We start from the raw sequence: 21957 nt of genomic DNA, 5'->3' as shown, positions 1-21957 counted from the left end.
GCTAACACCATCCTAAATTTCCATGTGACTGATGGAGGGTTGACCAATTCTTGCTCCTCTGCCTCTGGGGACTGCTTCAGTGAACCTATGCATCACTTTGATAGTCCGTATTCGTAATTCTTCTCAACTATCAAAGGAACTTATTTTAGAATGTAGAATTCCATTTCTTGGTTTCAATTCAGTCAAACTTAGCATGCACTTGCAAATTCTGCTATTATATGAGTATTTTCAATAGATAAGATTGAGGAATTAATGATTCTATAAAAATAATATAAATTATGAAATTACAATGAAAACTACATTGTCTTTATGCCTGGGGTTCTACAGAATTACTGAGGTTCTAGAGTTTGCCATTGTAATCTTACCAGCTGATCTTCATGATAGCTGTTATGGTGAACATATTTGAGGCACTAGGAATTTTAAGGGAAATGGCTAGTGTACCAAAAGTTTCAAATACTTATTTTGAAAAATTTAAAGGTAAATATGTGCTTATGAGCGACAGGATAATGCCATTGCTTAAAAACAGTATTTTATATATTTAAATTGATACTAAAAATGTGTAATATAATATGCCTGTGGATGGAGACCATTTGAAGAATATTTATTTATTTATTTATTCAGTATTAGTCCGAAAACAGCACATTTTGGCCTTTGCATCAAACTATTAACAACGATAACAATGGTCACATTTACAAACACCCAAGCCCTAGATGGAGGGAAAGTGACCCAGGCGGGAATCGAACCCACGACCCTTGGAATGGCAGACGAGGACATTACCCCACCGCCACCAGGGTCGGCCAATATGCCGAGAATTGTTTATAATTCAGTGAGTTTAAGAAGCAATGCCACATTTTTAATCATTACAGTAATCATTTTTATACATTATAAAAATTTCTAATAAAGGTAAGTTCAATAAAACGACAGGTATGAGTTTAGAGGCTAAAATGTATATCAAGTATCTATTACTACCCTTAGAATACACAATGTGTTTTTTAATGCATACAAGATACATTCTAACTCTTGAAAAATCTTTGTATAAATCATACGTATCATTTTCGAAATATTGAACTTGGTGGGCTTTATTAATGATTTAAGAAAAAGTTGAAATATATGGTAGTTAAGAAAAATTCATATTTGTAATCAGTAATGCAAGTTTTATTAAAAGTAAGTTGAATTGTATGCATCAGAAATAGTACAACATGCAGTTATGAATCCATAATTTCTGAAATGCACAGCAGTTGAATGAGGAAGGACTTAAAAGTGATACAATTTTTGTATGAATTTATCTTCACTCTGTTTTACATGGTTCACAAGAATTGCTATATAAAAAGATTGATCAACTAATGAAAAATAATCAACATTAAATAAGGTATAACTCTTCCCTCCAAATCCTTGTGATCCAGAACAGAGATTTCTCATCGTATTCCACTTGGAAGTCCTTCATATTTTTCATTGACAACTGTGCCTTATAAAAAGAAAGCAAGCACAAGTACATGTACAAAGGGAATGCCATATTTGGCTTCCAAATATAGATTGATAATTGATACTCTAATAAAATGTGAGATAGAAAATGCTACTCACATTCTAGTTTTGTTAGTAATAGATATAATTTTTTTCAAGTTTGTATTTCTAGTAGAAAAAGTTGTGTTGCATCAAAATGTACACCCTCTCACATTTGATAAAGAGCCATAAAAGGCAAGAAAAGTGAAGGCCCTGAAAATTGGCCAATATCATCTGGTATTATAAGAAAACCCCAGACAAAGCCTTCTCTTTGCTTAAAAAAGAATCAGTGGAACTTGGATCTCTTCCCCTTGGATTCAAGTTCCGCTTCTCTTTTTTCTATCATTATGAAATTGCATGATAAATACATAACAGACAAACATTTTACTTCTCTATGCAATGATTAATCCTAGTAAATGTAGCATTATTATTTGTTGAGCGATATAGCAATGTAGAGTAATGAGTTATGACATTAATGTAAACCTGTTATTAAATCACAACATCGATTTTTATACAGGGACTAATTCAATATATGACAATAATTTTCATAGTGAAATTTTATTTGAAAATTTAAATATTTCATATTTGGGCTCATAGCCATTTAAGGCTCTGTTAAGTTAAATTTAATGATATTTTATGTGCAGTACTGATAAAAATGTGCTTTCTTCTGAAATACTTTAATTAGCTGTTGATTATATTTGTCAAGTAATTAGGAATATGGTTTCTTGTACATTACAATGCTTCCTATGTTCATATAATCTAAGTTCTACATACTCATATCTATTATAATAATCTGATATTTGTTTGGATTGAAAAAGAACTAGACAATGTTATCTCTAAAAGCAATTTTTGTTTACTAATTGAGAGCTAATTGTTTTCTTAAAAAGTATTTTCAAAGAGGCACCAATGAGTTAACATTATGCATATTTCATGTAAATTATTAACAGTTCATGTGCAGCTTATATGAAAGGTATGAAATGCTTTAATGTGTCAGCATGTTATTATCAAGTGTTGTTTATGAAAGTTAAAACTAATGATGTTTGTTTTAGATGAAATGAGAGATGAAACCGTTGGGAAGGTCAATTTGCCTCCATAACCTTCGGTGGATGTTAATAGGGATTCTGGAATAGCCTCCAAAGGTGTTTTATTTTGCAAATTTATATTTTTCATGTACTTTTTTCCAGGTCTCAACTTCTACAAGCCAGAAGCTGATTTTCTTCAATATAGAATATGTAAAATATAATAGAATATTAACTTATAAATACATTGACTTTTTGATTTTGAAAGCTACATCTATAAGGTTATCTTTAATGAAATTTTTATTTTACATTATCAAGAAGTGGCATTAAAATTTTATTTAAGCCATTTCTGTTACATGATATGGCACGAGTTAGTAGTTCCTTTTACCCCATGCCTAAGTATAAGAATAAACTTTGAACAAGGAGTTTATGCCTCTATATGTTCACTTGGCTTTACATATTTGTTGTCATAAAATAGCATAGAATAATGTATTCTCAAGCCCAAAGTTTAGTTGGGAAAGCAGTCTGACTTTGCAAAGTGATTTTATTTCTTTTGGAATGTGTTAAGTTCCATCAATCTGTGAGATAGAAAGCATTGTAGAATTTTATTTCCATTGTTTTACAATACTAAATCTACTGCATGTAGATGAAATTCAATAAATTTGAGTAATTCAGGCCTGCCTAATTCAGCTCGCTCGCTCAAATACTTGCTGGTCCCAGTTGATCACACTAATATTTTACCTGAATCTATATCAGGGTTGTTTTTATCATTTTTTTGGAGGGACTTCTGACCATTTCAAGTACAATATATATATATGTATATAGAAGTTTTTGAAATGTGTTTTTTTGTTTGTTGTCAAGTGTAGCATAAACCAAGAGAGAGTATATGTCATGTGATACAGAGAAGGGATAGGTTAATATGGGAAATGAAATGCATAGAAAAGGGGTCAAGTTGCACAATTATACAGTTCGATGACTTCATGCATTGTTTTTGTCAACTGCTACACATTAGGGTCCCTGACTTCAACAATGGTGTTCCCTGAGCCAGTGGCACCTCCATGGGCTCCGGTTCCTGTGCCCCCCTGGCCTGAACTTGCTGGTGGGGGGGATGAGGCAGGAGAGGTTGGTGACTTAGGTGAGGTTGCTGAACCGTTGCTTGTCTTGCTACCTCTTCGAGATCCACCTCCTGGTTTGTTGCAACAAAAAAGTGAAATGGTGTGTATTTTCATGCACTCTTTACATTGTTATAATTATTACATCAAGCAATGGAAACTCTTCCATTTCATTTGATGAATAATATTTCATTATTTCATGGTGTGTGTAAATATATATATATATATATATATATATATATATATATATATATATATATATATATATATATATATATATATATATATATATAATTATATAAATATAATTTTTATATATTTTATTATATTTTTATCACATTTAACATGGAAATAGATCTAAGAAAAAGGGATAGGAACACATATAAAGGATAAACATAGGATAGGTAGGGAAGGCTGAATCAAGCAGATCACAAGTGCAAAAATATTTCCTTGACTGGGACTTGAACATCGGATCTTTTGACATGCTGGGCTGATGCTCTTACCTCTTAAAGTATCGCGGAAATGTAATTTACACTGAGATCTGCAGAGGCTCTATGCAACCAAGTGCCCTGATTCTCTAGCCGAGAGATGGCTAGGGAGCTATTCCACCTTCCAAAGGAGAAATAGACGACAGACAAGAGGAATGTAAAGTAGGTAAGCAATCATACAACATCATAAAGATAAGATATCCATTTCCATGAGAATGAAAATTTGTTCGCCATATGGTGGAATTTTGTGTTTGAATGTGTGTGTACATACATACACACACACACACACACACACACACACACACACACACACACACACACACACACACACACACACATATATATATATATATATATATATATATATATATATATATATATATATATATATATCACGAAATCCCGCCAAATGGCAAACAAATTTCTCCTGTGGTGGGTGAAACAGCTCCCTAACGCCATCTCTTGGCCAAAGAATCGGGACACTTGGTTGCATAAAGCATCGCAGATTTCAGTGTAAATTACGTTTCCTGGGTAGCTCAAGTGGTTGAGAGCATCCACCCGGCAAGTGGAAAGATCTGGAGTTCGTCCTGGTCTAGGAAATATTTTTACACTCGTGATTTTCCTGATTCCGCCTTCCCCACTTCTACTGTGTTCGTCCTTCATATGTGTTCCTATCCTTTTTCCTTATATCTATTTCTATGTGAATGAGTATATATATATATGATGGAATATATATTTAAACTTTATTCACTCAACTTTTACTTGGATATTTTCCACATCCTATAGTGAAAATAATAATTTGCCATTCAAATAAAATCAATGAGATTGTATCCTGGATATAGGATAGAGGTTAAATTATCAGCTCAATGATGGAATTATGAGTAAATCATTCTGAGCGAATCTGAGAAGAATCATTCGAATTAAAATGCTATGCCATTTTGGTGCTGAAGCTTGTACCTGCTCATTTATCTTGTGAAACAAATTTAGGGAACATTAAATTTTGTTATACATATCTTGTTTTCTATACATAATCAATTATGCCATATTGGACTTACTTTATTGGATGATGTCATCATATAAATTATGATTTGGCAACACATTAATAAAAAAGCATACATTATTAGACCTTATAATAAAGCTGACATTATTGCTGATAATTAATTCGATTGAACTTGCACAGCATCAGATCAAATGCTACATGGACACACCATATATCAAGGATATTTTATGTCTCCTTCTCCTCTGTTATGGAGATGTGTGTCGATAGTTCTGATGAAGGGTTGATGGCAAAAAATCAGAGAGGGGAATCAATTTTTGCTTCTGTTTAAAAGATTTTGTGGTTTATTACTCAATATTTTCAATTTTCATGTAACCTTTATGGTGAAATAAAGGTTACACGAATGTGAATTCCTGACCAAATTTTACTAAGTTCAATAATTTTTAAGACTTGCTAAAGTAATTTTTTTCTCATGGCGGATCCATATTGAAGCAAGGAGGAGAATACTGAATGCTCATTCAATGGATTGCGATAAAATGTTTTACAATAGGAATTGGACATGTTTTAGTAATAGTTGGTGAGATTAAAAAATTAAAGTGCAAATGCTATTATAACAATTTTTTCCCAAATAATTTCAACTAATGATGGATTGATTTGACTATTTTCAATTCCTTGCTGGTTCAGTTTTTAGGTTCTGTTCTCAGCTTTGGTTTCTATAGTAGCAGGAAGTGGCTATGGTTCTGGATGGTAGCAACAAAATAAGCTCGATTGCCTTAGTAAAAATGATCATATAATTAAAAGATATAATGATGCATCAATAGTACATTAATGATATTGCACAGTTTTGAATACAAATTTTAAAATTTTTTGTTTCATAATTAAAAGATTATTATAAAAAAATCAGACATACATATGTTCTGTATGATAAATTTGTCATATTATTTCTTTTATAAACAGTTTCCCACAATTTTTACAGCATTATTGTCACGAAAGGCACTTGATTAAATAAATAAATGGTTATTTCCAATATTTTAGATGCAAAGCAAATTGTTTCAAGATATTGCTTTTGCAAAATAAAATGGGAGAGAAACCATTAATGTCAGTTTTTCCTACTTCTATAAAATAAAAGAATGAGTTTTATAAATTGTGGATTCGATTAAATTTTAAATTAGAGATGTAGAGACATAGACAAAAAGTTATCAAGCTTACACTATTACTTTCATCCGTGCCTAACAGCTCTTAAGCAGAATGTAATCATATTTTAAGAAGCCACCAATGCAGCTATGACATAAGCAAGAGCAGAATTATATTTTACTAAATTTGTAAAAATATTTGATAAAAATTGAACTCTCATAGGTTTTTAATAACCATGAAAAATTGCATAGCATATATAAAAAAGAATTTTTTTGACAGCGAGACATAGGTGGAGTATATAACTGATTCTCAATTTGCTGGGATGAAAGAGTAATAGTTATCCCAGGTGGTGTTAATTCCCATTTTCAAGATAAAAACAAGCTATCCATCCCAGTTAAGTGCATATGTGAAGTAACATTCACTACTACTAATGCTGTGATGATCAATGAACCAGAATACAGAAGAATATTCTAAGTATGTCATTACGGTTGGCTTTTGAGCACCATTTTCACCAGCTTCCTTCTATGATTGTAAATTATTTACTATTTAACAAACTATAAGATGTTTTTCATCAAACACATACAGCATTAACATTTATCTTCTTTAAATACAGGGTAAATAAAACTATTCATGCACATTTGGATTTGGTGAATCAGTATTCAGGGACATATTATGATTTTAAATTATTATATATGCTTACAAAATAAGCATTTATGGGGAAGTTAATCAAGAGCCAACTGTATGTTTAATGGGCAACATGGTATAATAATAGCATACTTTCTTAAAGATTTAGAATATTAACATATAAAGGATAATAATATATTTTCATGTATCTAAAATCTTTTCATGGGATCATTGATATTCTGCAATGGATATATCATATGAGGACACATGAAGACAACCTAAATTAGTGGAACTGGGGACCAAAGAACCAAACCAATCCATCAGTAATTACTATAATATACATATGTGTTTGAGCTGCTTTGGAGAAATTAGGGAGCAGTGAGATATACCATAAGTTTCTGAAATGGACTCCCGTGGATCTGCCTTTGTGTTACAAATAAAGTAAACATCAAGCCATAAAATAAATTTAGTAAAGTCTGTAAATAATAAAATATGCATATAGAAAAATATAATAAATATATTTGATATATTAAAATGGTATATGTATTATATAATTAAAATAAAATATATGTTAGTATAATTGATAAAATGGAGGGGGTTGGGTTAGGTGAAAAATATGGCCCCATAAACATGCCTCCATGTATTTTTCATTGCGCAGAAGCAAAAGCAGAAGCAGGAGCAGCTGAAATAAATAAGCTTAAGAAGCTTAGAAAAAATAAGCATGAGCAAATCTTTAAGCAAAGATACCCTTGAAATCATCTAACGCTAATATCGTTTGCCTCTCTTGTGATGAAGTCAATATCCTTTACCTCTCATTTTTTGAGAAATGTATGTATGTTGATTCTCTTTGAAATACTATAATTTACTTTGATAATAGGCGTACGATTGGATGTCTATTACCAATGCATTTAGAGTATCCTTTGGAAGAAAATAATCTAAAAACTTGGTAACAGGTGAGGGTAATAGAGAATTTTAATTACAGCAGCCATGGCTGTGTTAGGTCTTTTCTTGTGAAATTAGTGTATTGATTTATTACAAGATATTCTGATTTTCTAAATGGTATCCTTTTGAAATAGGTCTCTAATTTGTAAAGCTGTTGCAAATAGAATGGTGGCAGAGGAAAATAGATTTGTCTCCAGCCCTGAGTAGACTATCACATGTATGGAGACATAGTTTGGGGTGAGCTCTGCTGATGCAAATCAAAACCAACTTTTTGGTTCTTTACAATGATGCGATGTATTAATTCATGTGACACTGAGCATACTTAGTTTCATATTTTTCTAGTGTGTGGTGGTTGGTTTTAAACATTAAAATTTACCTTGAGAAATTGTTTACTTTCCTTCCCAACACTTCCCACTGGTTGTACCAATAGACATAAGAGCATCACATAACATAGAAAAAATCTGAGACAATTACTTTACATGCATATGAAGCATGTCTATTATGATTAATAAGGTTTTAATTGAGAGCTAAAAATGAATTGTTTAATTATTTTCAGTATTGGAGGTTTTTCATCTCTATTAGAATTTTAGGAATTGTCTTTAGTCGATATTGAGGAGTTTATTCACAAGAATCAAGACAAATAAAGTCATTTTAAATGAATAAAAGCCTTCTTCACCAAACCCTTGGACACACTGGATTTCTATAGCTCTGCCTGAATCTTTGCTTTTTGATTGCTCATACTTTTGCCACAATAAATTACATTTGAATAGGAGCTGATCTGAGTGGGTTTCTTATTTACTTATTGTTCAAGGACATCTGTGAAATAATCACGAACTCAATAATGTGCAGCTAATTTGATGTACAGAACATATGCAAGTATATAATAGTATGATCTAATAGAAGACAGCATCTTTCACCAAAGTAATGATTGTGGAAAGTTGTAAAATATTATTTTACTATTTTTCATTGAATTTGGCCACTCAAGCTTTATTTTGGCTTTGTTCAGCTCATAAATTCATGCTGCTTGATGTAAATAAATGGAATTATGTCATGAATAATTTTAAATTGTTTTGTTAGACGTTTTGTAAAACTAATTTTTCAGACTTGTATTTTCTCTTATAAAAGGTGAGAACTGCCACTAACTCTTATGCTAAAAAGTGCCTATAAAGAAAAAGCCGGACTTCTTTCGTGATCTATTTCTGTTTTTTATTTGAATTCAGAAATATGTACTATCTATGCTTCTGGAACAATATATAATGATGCAATGTCATTTCGTGGCTTCAAAACTTGATCATTTAGGCTGAACATATTAAATGAACTTAAATGCAATATTTATATATTATTTTGATATTATTCATTATGTTGTTTAAAAGCAAATTTTGTTTGGATTATCATAACGCCCCCTCTATTTATTATGTATTTTTTACAAGTTTGAACTCATGACATCCTGAAATCTTCATCATCCAACAAATTACATTCTGCTATCTTCAATTAATGTTCAGGATGGATGGGAACTCTATTACTTCCTTTCCGTAGAATGAATGGAAGGTTTGGCCTTGTTCATCATCCTGCAAGTTATTCAGATTCGAAGTTGGTTAACTTGATTTCAAAAAGGTATCCATTCCACAGGGCTCACTCGGTCAAGGTGTTAATTCAACCCAATTTGAGCGCCTTTGCCTGACAGAATGAAGATGAAACCCACTCGGCTCAGCAGCCAACACCTGCTTTCGGGGGATTTAGCTTTGTTCGAGGGGCTTGGTTTTGGGGAGTGTGTGATGCGAGGTGGTGGTGGTGGTGCTAGGAGGAGGGCATTACCGGCCCATTGCGTGCGAAGTGGCAGCCTTGTGGCGAGCGGGGTTCGGCGGGGGCCCACCTTACCGGCCAGCGAGGCTGCTGGCGACTGCGGCCGAAGGGACGCCATGCTGGGCTGACGACTCGGCGCTCGGATGCTGCCTCGGCTGGCCCGTCTCTCTCCGGCCCCGTGCAGCAGTTTGCTGTCCCGCAGCAGTGAAACGTTCATTAGGCGAGGGTTGGGCGTGTTGAAGATGGTCCTATTCTCCCGCCACCTCGCCCTGCGAAATTTTCGAGGGCATTATGAGGACGTGATCACCAACGGATTGACTTGGATTTATCTGGTGGCGAAAGGCGAGTTAATGGAGAAATATCACTAATGCATAAATTATTTTCTACACTTAATTTTTGATCCCGATCCAGACAGTTTGGCGCTATTTTAAAGAAACGAGTGTAATACATCAACGAGTGTACTAATGCATAAATATAAATAAATAAATAAATAAGTAAATACCTGTAAATAAATAAATAAATAAATAAATATATATATAAATAAATATATAAATATATATATATATATTAGGGATTATGAGTCCACAGGACCTTCCGCTTAGCACGTCTCAACGGCAAGGGAAATCGGATATATATATATATATATATATATATATATATATATATATATATATATATATATATATCCCATTTCCCTTGCCGTTGAAACGTGCTAAGAGGAAGGTCCTGTGGATTCAAAATCCCTTTCCAACCGTCCCCCAACCTGTTTAAATCTGGTTCATATTTCTTTTGGAGATATGGATTTACCCACCGCCGCACGACTTACTAGACAGTGATATACATGGATGTATTAGAGTTTTTTAGGAAAAGTACATTTATACAGTATTCCATGAAAGCACTTACTTGCTGAAAAGCCGGAGTACCACGCAAAGAATTACGAACATGAGCGCTAGGCCGACCAATACTCCAATCATTGCTGGGTCCACAGGCGGAAGAGAAGGTTTTTGTTCTTTGATTGCTAAAGAGGGAAGAGACGAAGAAAGAAACAAATAATTTTGTATTCTTAGATCTCTTGCTACAAGATTTATTTCTTTTCGTGCACAAACAATGAAAAAATAAGAAACATCTCAATAATCAATACCTCACAAAAGTAGTGTATCACCTTCACAAAAAAGGCTAAAAAAAATAAATTACAAAAAAATAGATTGCATGCTTTTACCATGTAAATACACGCCTAAAAAGAAGCAGAAGTAGTCTATAAAATACATTTTTGAATAACATATCAATTAAAACCCCTTATGTCTTTGTCTGAATATTTATAATCATAAGGTGTGAATATTTTCTCCGTGAATGCAGGGATTAATGTTAATTTTTTTGGCGAAAGTGAGTGATAGTCATTTATTACGGCAAAGTTGTGTTGTTTGCTTTCATCTTGTTGTGTAGCTTTCACACTGAATAAGAAATATTAACATCAGTTTTATGTGGTGTATGAGGAGTTAGTAAATTCAGTAATAACCATTTTGCAACATGTTCACGCAACGATCCAAGAACTATCAACAAAAAAATTGAATAGTAGCCATTAAATACTTTAGATTATTTTGCTTTACTTATCTTTTTGAATTGGAATTCCTATTCAAATCGGAAGCAAGCTGAAATCCCGATTACATTTTCATTCTGCTCGTAGTGATACACTCGTGTTCTTTATTTGTTCTTTTTTTTACCCTGCTTTTTTGTTTTGTCATCTCAAGCGGTAGGAGTTTGAATAATTATTTTTAGAAATATCACGCTTCTCATTACTCCGCATGTGTTCTCCAATTCAATTTCAGTAACTTAATAATATGTATACTCTGTAAAAATGATTGTTACAATGTGCATGTATCTTTCCTCTAATTAATAGGGTTTTCGCAGGTTTTTCACACCCCCATTCTCTTCGTGGGTGTTTTTCCTGCGTGGGTTTTTACTAGTTGAGCAATGCCACGCTCTCCCTAGCTTTTCCCACAAACCTCATTCTTTGCTTAGACTTTCCTCATTTAATTGTACTCTATCTTCACTGTCATTTAATTTGAGTATATGTAGGTGTATTCTTAATTTATATGTGTATATGTATGTATGTATGTATGGGTGTGTATGTGCGTACTTATGTATGTATTTATGTATGTTTAGGGTTTATTATTTATTATTTACACAATTACGTTGCAATTAGGCAAATTTCCTGGTGGCAACGGTCAGGTTAGGTCAAAGATAACTACTAACAACGAAAATTACATACGAACACATAAAAACAGATAAGAGACAAAATATTTTTACATAATGACACTTCCACATCACATACAAACAAACTTCCACATCACATACAAAATTTGAAAATGTATCCCCTAATTTTACTTTTTGAGTTCTGCCTCTGAGAAAATTTTTTATCCATTGTTTTACCCTTAAGTCCAATGGTAACGAATCCAACTTCAACAATAATTTATCGTGAGGCACTCGGTCAAAAGCTGCCGAAAAATCAACAATTACTGCATCCACTTCCTTTCCTTCGTCTATTGCGTCGCCGATGTATTGACTTAATCCCAAAAGCTGCGTTTTACACGAGTATCCCGTTCTAAACCCATGTTGGTTGTGAATGTATGTGTATGAATGCATGTATGTATGTTTATGTGTGTATATGTATGTGTGTGTGGATATGTATGTATATGTGTAGGTATGTGTATGAATATAGGTATGTATGTGTGTGTATGTGTATGTATGTGTATGTGTGTGTCTATATATATGTATATACTTTTTTCTTTTCGATGTGCAAATCTGTGTTAATGAATTGATGTCTGTCTATATGTATTTATGTGTACATATTAATGTAACTATAAGTTTGATGGCTAATATAATATGTATACGACGATGGGTTAAATGGAAGAAGGGACCATTTGGTCTCAATTTCGCCCAAATAAAGACCACTATCTATCTATCTATATGGTAACCCTTCAAACATGCTTACGGAAAGATTCGACGTTAGAAATTGAAGTTCCCGTTACCCCGAGTACTTGTATAATTAGAAATTTTAAGGTTTTTAAACATTTTAGGAAGTCAATTTTGATTGAATCATAGTGATATCGCTATCACCAAAAAGGAAAATTTTCGAAATGTTAACTAATACGGCACGTATAACATTTCTTTAAAAAATAACACGAGATTTTTCATTGTATCGTAGCTTTTCTTGGCCGATGGATGTAAGCACTGCTACTGTCTTAACGGATACGTGGATTCGCAATTTTTCGTATATGAGAAGTATGCAGCCACTAAACGTTTATCATTTAGTACTTAAAATCGGGCGTTTTATTTTGGCAAAAAAATAACCTAAGCCATAGCTTCCGCCTAGAAAAATAGAGCTCCTTCTGAGTTATGCTTTTTGAGGATGCGCCGAGATTAGGTCATTTTTATTTTTCACGAGCTTAAATTTACTCTTCCTAAAAATGGACCCACTTTGATAAATGGTACATGCTTTCCAGTGAATCGCCACGTCAGCATCGTAAGATCATTGCTACGGTAAATGCAAGTTCACACGTCTTTAGGGGCGTGTGCGGTATTTTTATCAGGCACTCTATTTTTTACACATGTATTAATGAAAAAGGCTAGCTAAATCTTGCTTCTCAAATGTTGCTGAGAATTTATGTTTCGATGCACATTCCTGTATCTTCTGTGAAAGCGATTACTTTAAAATGCAACATAATGCAAGGAAGATAACATATCTGAGATTTTTCTTGAAAATTTACTGATATTCGTGAATACAAACGATATAAAATTATTACCCAAGTATCTTAATATGAATAACATGATTTATACTTTACCTCTTGTCGCGAATATTTCGCGACGTAATTACAAGAGAGGTTGAGTGTATTTGGTAATGTTACTCGATTGCGATTCATGAAGAAGTAAAATGCTTCCTGAATTTGAAAAACTTTTTTCTGCCTATGTTTATCTTCATAGTGGTGTAGTTACTGATAAACAACAGATAAAAATATTCAAAATAATGCGTAGCTATTCATGTATGATTAAATGAGGATGTAAATTATGACAGTACATCAATAAATCTTTTCTTAAATCAGGTGTTTGGCTGAAAAAGACAAGCTATATCGTGTGGTACTATAGTTTTATATTATTTTGACTATTTTAATTGAATATATTCAACCTCCTATCCTTTTTTCTGTTAATCACGGCTAGTGAATAATAAGTTCATCTATTTTGATGAATTTTCAATTGGATACTCAGTAGTTTAATTGTACACCTGCATAAAATAGACTGGCAAGTCAAAATGGACGCTGAAGGATTTTAAAAATTAAGAAGGATTAAAAATTTCCCAGGAGATCATTTATCGAACGTCGAAAATTAAATTCATTTCGACTTATATATACTTGGTATGTGGTATTTAATTTAACCCTCCAGCTGGCTTCTGGGTCAGTTGTTTTTATAGTACTTGGTGGTTATTCAAGATGATAAATTTAAATAACTGGTGGGGATGCAATATCGATCTTATGTGACTGACTGAACCTGTTTGAAAGTCTCTAAGGTCAAGAGAACAAGACAATCAATTATTTCCACCGTAGGAATGAGGTCCCGTAATGCAACCATTCTCAAGTCAAGTGATTAACCGTCGAGAAAAAGCAAGTGCAGTGTTCAGTCTGTAATTGAATGTGCTGATATGGAGATGTTATGCTATAATTATAGAAGTTTTGGTAATTTTTCAAATAATTAAAAAAAAAAATTTTGACCGTGGTTTAAAAATTGTCTGGATTAACTGTAGGCACCTTTTATTGTTGAAATTTATTTATTTCTGACCTTCATATATCAATCACATGTAATAATATGTATTGAATTAAACATTTCGATTTGGAGAAAAAACTATTTCGAAAGAATAAATTAAGCCATCACTTCATAAATGAGTCCCGTATTTTATCTGTGTGCTAGGCTTGATGCTGGGCTTTATCCAACCGTCTGCAAAGGTTTTATCAAACCGTAATGCCATAAAAGTTTGGTGCCTTTTTATATAATTTAACAAAAACTTTTATCGTCGTCAATACTCCTATGATGTACTGTATCTTTAATTTATTTTTTCATCTTGATTGAATCAAAAATATCAATTATTGACAATCAATTAAGTGGTCTGCGACTGTGAAATACTTCGGTGGGATGGGCGATATTCACAGGTATCGTAAATCCTTGAGGGTGCGGAATAGTCTTTATACGTGTATCCTACGGTTATTAATACTGCATCCGTGGAAAAGTCAGTTCCTATGTTTTCAGCCCTCTCTAATTAGTTTGAAATCGGATGATAAATCCTCCCCGCGAAGTTTCATGCTTTTCATGCGCGACGATCGGATCTTACGAATGGCGTCGTATTGGTAAATTCACTAGCATAAACCGAGCGGGAGAGTTATTTCGGATACCGCCGCCGAATGTTATCGCGTGTCACGCACGCGGGAGTATTCCTGAGCATCGACCCAATATTCCGATTTGTGATGCAGTGCCGATCCAGGTTTGCCGCAGGAATGTCTGACGGGAAAGAAAGGAAGAAAGAGGGGAGGGAGAGGATGTGGTGCGGGAGGAAGGGGGCGAAGGCGACGCGGACCCCGAAACACGCGATCTCCACATCCTCACGAATCCACCTCTCTCCTCCCTCCGACCCGAAGGAATGTCTCCGGCGAGAGGCAGAGAAAGGGGTGGGAATCGCTGAGTGGGAGGTAGAGAGGGGAGTGGGCCAGGGAGGAATTGCCCCTTTCCCGTCCTCTTCGCCAACGGCCATCGGCCAAGCAGCGCTGAATCGCGTCCCTCTGGATGGGTGCTCTCGCTCTTTCCCTGGCCTTGACGATTCACACGGGTTTCGTCACCGAAGACGTCCGAGACATGGTCACGGGCAGAGAGAAAAAAAATGAGCATCGCTTTTGCCACCTGCATTCGGAGCGAAGATTTCCTTATGGTAGGGTAAAAGTTTGTAGCACCAAGGTCCTGTGCATTCATTTTCTCCCTCGGCCCTTGATCTATATAGCTTTCACCCTTTCTCTTCCCGCCCAGTAAAAATTCTCGGTGGACAAGTCTCACCTACCCTGACTGCCCACTTCTGACGCTGCTGGCTACTTATTCTGGTTTCGAAGAAAGTGTTTTTCTAGCGATGAATTTTTTCGTATTAAACTCGCAACTGCTCTGGTTGATAGAAATATAAAAAAAATCAGCAAAAAAGCAACAATCATTTCCGTCGCGTTATGCGACTGTCCCCAAATACGAGTATTTGGGTACATGCATTCCGTCACTGTGATTTGTTATGTGGTGAACTATTAGGTGACAGACGGTGTGAATGGAATTAGGTTTAGAAACCTACCCGAATAAATTGTCTCGGAAGTTTGGATTTAATTTTAACATGCATATGAACGTCATTGAATTTTTGTCATAACGCGGCACTGGGCGGGGGAGGCGGCGGTGTTGAATATTTTTCAGAGGTATCTCGATCCCTACTTAAGGTGCTTTTTGGAGGGCACTTTGTGTGAGTACGCCGTCCGTCGGGTGGTACGTTAAGCTGCGGACCCCTTGGCGCCTTTCGTTAAGAGTAGGCTAATGCAGACGCCGGGTTTCTCTCCACCCTTCATCCTTTCCTGTCCGTCCCCTATGGCGCAAATGACCTCAGCCGTCGGTCGCCTCCCCTACTACTACCGCTACGGTCCTGGGTCCGATAGGATTGAGAAACATTGGTATTGAAGAGCTTCGCGTGACTCATTCAACCTGCTAAAAATTATATAAATGAAACGGTTTCTCTCTTTTTTCAATCTTTTTGTGTTTTTGATAGGTCGTTTTTTCTCAACATATTTATAATAATGGTATTAACTTTAAGTGCTCACGTTTTACGCTTGATACCCAGTTTTTCAATGCATTTTTAGATGGCCAGTGCAAAAAATACCATGTTTCGCAAGTCTCTGTGGGGGCTTCTAGGATAATATACTCGTACGAATTAAGCTGGAGATTACCATTTGCACGCCTATCATTTCGTAAATACTCTATGAAAAGATGATAAAAGTACAGTCGAACACACAAATTTGTTTGCTGTAATTTTTAAGTACTTAATACTAAAATAGTCCTCTCGTTTTGAGTAATTGCAATATTCCATTCCCATCACGTCCGTCTGGAATTAATTATTTAAAGTGGACTGAATTCTTACGTTATACCATGAGAATATGCCCGGCGCTTCGTCCTTTTTTTAAGCGATTTCACAGATGCGCGCTAGCGTCAAATAAAATAAGTTCTCAATTGAATGGGATGAGGTTTGAAACCGCAGGGGTGTGGGCTATAAAAATTTCGATTTACACATGAACCGTGTCAGAAAGGGAATTCGATATACGCGGTCACTTCACAGAAAATAATACAGTTGAGTTGTGGACGAATCTGAATTAAAGCATTTAATTTTCGTTGCCAAGTAAATAATTTCGACACTTAATTAATCCATTTCTTCTCCCAACGTTTGCATTAATTCAACATCAAGTACGGAATTACATTGAATACTGTAACTTATGCTGTTGAATATTTCTGGGGCCATGCACTACCGAAGTGCAATTGAAATTACACGAAGTGCCGGTTGTATCATTGCAGGGACAATTTTAGTGCTTGAACATATAATTATTATTGATTCAATATTTAGGCTTTTAACATTGACAAGCTGATTATTTTGATGAAATTAATCCATATTAAGGGTAACTGATAGCTCGTGTCATAGCCATAATGTCGTGTATAAGATATCAACGGACAAAATGACTAGTACTTTGTGTCAAAAACTTCAACAAAGCGATTTTAATGTGACTTGGATCTTTATCACTTGACAGCATTTAGGATTACGCCCAATCTATTTTTGAAATACTTTTTGACAGACTCTTCACATCTGTCAAAGGAACAGTTACTCGATAGAGGCTTTTTTTGATTCCGTTGGTCAATTCCTTACGAGAAAATAGCCGCTGCCTCTTCTCCCAGGCTTAAGCATGCATCCACCTCTCAAAAGGACTTAGTTCGTGGGAATGATCCTTTAATGACATCCGGGAAGGTGGGAGGGCAATGAGGCGTTGTGGATGGTTCCAGTGCCAAGGAGACTTTGGCCCGTGGGCGGTCCCGGTTCGAGAGTTGGCTCCCGTGACACATGGGCAGTCTCCCTAGAATTGATCTGCGGGAAGTTGGTCGGGGCTCGGACGGCCACCGGGGGCGCGGAGTAGGACGAGGGTGGGGGGAAGAATCCCATTTCATTCGGCGCGAATTATCCGAATCGCCGATCGACTCCCATCTTTCTCCCCTCCTCCCTCCCGGTCGGCCCCACGGCTCGGCGACGCAAGGCGTCCTCCATGGGAATTCAGGCTGTTCGCTGACCGGGAAAACTTGGCGAATTCGGGTCCTTTGGAAATATTGGAATTTCGCCCGGGAATTTTACACGGGGAGCACTCTGGAGAAATCATCTCCCGAAACATTATGGGCAGAAAATTCCCCTCCCCCATGTCCTTTTGAGCCTCACTAATAGTCCTTCAGATGGTTAATATTTACTCTGTCAGCCTCATTGTATTATTTGTCATACATTAACGGTTTTATTTTCTGTTTATATTGATTATGCTACCCGAGTCTTTATGACGAGGAAGTGAATAGTTTTGTACCTAGCTTTTTCTGCAGCTTGGAAGCGATTTTAGGTTTTCAATTGATTGATTCGAGTCAATCGTGCTATTTTTGTCTCGACAGTAGTGTTTAGATATCCTGGACCATTGAAGTCATCCATGGGAACGACCTGGAAAAATCGGGATACTTGTCGGCAGTTGGATAGGGGACATTCTCGAAGTCCGTAAAAGGTGAAGTACGATTTAGAGAAAATGTGCCATTTCCATGCGATATTACACATCGATGTTGAGGATCCGGGCCATTGAGATATGGAATATACGATATTCCATTTCAAAGTAAACCTTAGACATGAAAACATTGAGCTGGTAAAGGGACAGCAGATCGATATTCAACGAACAATATTGATTACATTATCCATGTCGAGCGTAATTTTAAAAGGAGATATGGATATTGTGTAGGAAGACACGAGGTGTGGCGGGGAGAGTCAGATGGCACAGTTTGTATTGTAATTCCTATATCGCAAAAATTGCTTTGTTGAGAAATGGAATTTAGTCCATTTAAACTGCGATCTTAATGAATCGACTTGCATGAGATATTTGATTTTTTACGATCTGTGACACTCGAGGACACTTTGGTGACCGTATGCACGTATCCTAATCGCGAACCTAAGGGCCGCCCGGCATGCACTGAGTAGAGCTCAGTGCATGTGGAATGACATGGTCATCTCTCCACTTGTCTCCACTGATTGATATTTTTAAACATCTGCAAACATGGTACACATTTGGGAAACATTATAAATGACCCTCAATGGACGAGGTGCGATCATTAGTAACGTAATCAGTAGCAATTAGTAGTATCACAAAATAGGGCTGCAGCTGCATTTCCCACTGCCAGATTTGTAATTATAGTTTGTAAATGTTAAAACGAGGAAGACTATTGACCGACGCCCAAGGTGGATGCAATGCTAATACATGAACTTTAAATTGACATGGGTCGCTCTAGAATTTTATATGATTTCATGCAGCAGGCCAACCGTCGGGGCGCTAAGTTATTCATGTACGCACGCGCTTCTCATTTTCAAGGGTAATTATTTATTGGGTATTCTACAGACAACTCGCGACTTGAATATTACTTCACTTTGAGTGTGATGTATCCCAACTTTCTTTTTATGAGCTCGTTAATGTTTTTCTGATGAAATAACAACGAAGTGAACGAAACTCCAAAACAGACTTTTTCGGGCTCGTCTTAATGCTTTATTTTATTTATTTTTTAGCACCCTGCAAGCCACCGTTAGAGTGTCTGGCAGGCGGTGAATACACGGCAGTATAATTTTGACCCTAATATCTTTACCCCTACCGCATTCAGACAACGTTATTCTGATCCCTTATCGTTCATGGAAATAATGGACTCTTACATCTTTCTGTTCTACACTTAATCTTGGTATAATATTTAAATGATCTCTCCTACCATGGTACAATAGGCATAATGATACATCTTCAACATCATTGCTAAAGAGACGTCCTTACCATTTATGCAAGAGATTGAATCAACCTAACCTTTGCTCCTTGAGTAATTCCCAACCAAGCTCCTCTAACAATTTTGTTACGCTACTCAGTCTGTCATAGCGTTTTACTAGTCTAGCTCCTCTACGCTGCACACGATCCTATTTGGCAATCAATCCAACTTCATGAGGATCCCATATACTACCAGCATATTCTAAATGAGGTCTAAAGTAAAAGACAACATTTATCCTAAACCTTTAAATCACATATCCCCTATACTCTAATAAATTCTATTTATTGCTAGCTTGTACACATATTCCCTGTATATATTTCATCCAGGAGAGGTCATGAGTGAAGGTAACGCCTAAGTATTTAATCGGGTCAATACATTCCATTTCAGTGTTCCCGATGCAGTAGGCATTCGGGAGGGGATTGCTATTTTTCCAAAAATTCATCACTAAGCACTCTTTTAATTTTAATTCAAACTGCCAAGTGTCGCATCATCGTGGTACAATTTTAAAATATTTAATTCCGGTCGAAGGAATTTCCTGGATAGCAACATTGTATGTCTCCCTCGATGTTTAGCCTACTTTGCGCCGTTCGATATTTCTCTTATTCAGTCGGTAAGTGACCGACGGTCATTGGAGAGTCGCAATATTCACAGAGAGGTGGAGTCTTATCTTCAATGAAGAGGTAAGAGCGTGTCAGAGTACAGTGCTCTATTCTCAATCGCGTGATGGTGACCTTCTCCCTCCGTGTACTTATGGCAGAAGATGACCACGCTGTGTAGTGAGAGCTGTAATGCCTCTCTAAAACCTTGTCCTCTCATGAAATCAAACTCCCATGCTCAGCTTGGTAAGTGACGTAACTACATCGCCTTAATTCTACCTCTTCGATGATCCTAGAGATTTGAAGCTCGTGCTTTCCTTCCTTTCGACATTTTTGAGCTTCGCGGTGGACAGAAAGAACACGCTCATCACTTACAAAACCGCCCGGGCGATTAGTTATTAATCCTTTCAGAGCACCAGCCGAGGACGATTCCCACGAGGTCGCCACATTAGCTCCTCTCTCTCCATCATCCGGGAGCGCAAATTCATTAAACCGTGATGCCTGCCCCCCCATACTAAGGCTAGAGGGGAAGCTTCTTTGTAGCCTTAAACCCCGCTCTGTGACCTACTTGCCACACCTCATCTTACATCATTATGCATGCAAGCGGTCGGCTATGCCTACCCAAAAAAAATACGATGCATTTCTACGTCAGTGATTTTCGACCTTTGACTGATGTACGCGTACTGCGGTGGTGCTCTTTATTTTTAAAGGGTTGTCAGAATTTTGTGTGTGCGTGAGTATACAAATACGCACTTCCTGGGAGTGTGATTGTATCACACACTCATTACTGCATTGGTATTGGGCGTGCCCCTACACCTTCTGAACCTAAACTGATCACTACTGTTTTTGTAAGCAATCATTTGCTCCCTTTCCCATCCTTCAGTTGATCATTCAAAGCTTCGCGCCTTAGCTGAAATCAAACTCATGGTCCTGAAGTCCCCGAAAACTGCTGCTTTTCTCTTTTTGTAACCTGATATAACTGCCCTCAGGTCAATTTCTTCCCACAGAAATTCTGTAAATGATCACATCAAAACGCTATCTACATACATTCCCAAACTCTTGAGTAGTTCTGCATGGATGTTATCTGCATTATCTTGTACATTTTTAAAAAATGGTAACGTATTCTCTATTTTGGTATCAGGTACGTTGTTAGCATTACAGCAACCACCGATCGAGCCGTGCACTGACCCCGGTAGTAGTAGTTTTTAGGGTAGGCGACCGACAACTGAGGTCATTTGCGCTATAGGGGATGGACAGGAAAGGATGAAGGGTGGAGAGAAACCCAGCGTCGGCATTAGCCTACTCTTTACGAAAGGCGCCAAGGGGTCTGCAGTTTAACGTCCCATCCGACGGACGGCGTACTTACTCAAAGTGCCCTCCACGAAGCACCTCAAGTAGGGATCGAGATACCTCTGAAAAATATCCAACACCGCCGGGATTTGAACCCGCGCCCTCTGGGTGGGAAGCCAGTACGATAGCTACCGCACCATCTCAATCCCCTGACCCAGGTGGCAGAGAATTTATGTCGAGTGCAAACTGATCTCGTGTACCATCGGTTCAAAGATTTTGGGTCCTCGACGGATTTATTGTATTACTCTGGAA

The 21957-nt window shown here is 36.4% G+C and overlaps 1 protein-coding gene across 3 annotated transcripts in view; it reads right to left on the bottom strand.

Moving 5' to 3' along the window:
* Nucleotides 1-1133: 1133 nt before the first annotated feature.
* jus (julius seizure) overlaps nucleotides 1134-21957 on the bottom strand; it is a 422348-nt gene continuing 401524 nt past the window's right edge. Inside the window, exons 4-6 of one of the 3 annotated variants that reach the window (XM_071588239.1) lie at nucleotides 10523-10637; nucleotides 9632-9888; nucleotides 1134-3705 (exon numbers count right to left, since the gene is read on the bottom strand). In XM_071588239.1, the coding sequence (XP_071444340.1) occupies nucleotides 3521-3705; nucleotides 9632-9888; nucleotides 10523-10637 (557 nt within the window). In that variant the 3' untranslated portion in view covers nucleotides 1134-3520. The remainder of the gene's footprint in view (nucleotides 3706-9631; nucleotides 9889-10522; nucleotides 10638-21957) is intronic. The other 2 variants (XM_071588240.1, XM_071588241.1) reach the window with 2 other exon arrangements.

Source organism: Hetaerina americana, unplaced genomic scaffold (assembly GCF_022747635.1).
Source record: "Hetaerina americana unplaced genomic scaffold, ioHetAmer1.1.p SCAF_3, whole genome shotgun sequence".
In the NCBI taxonomy this organism is placed as follows: Eukaryota; Metazoa; Arthropoda; class Insecta; order Odonata; family Calopterygidae; genus Hetaerina; species Hetaerina americana.
This window is presented reverse-complemented; position numbering and strand designations above follow the sequence as displayed.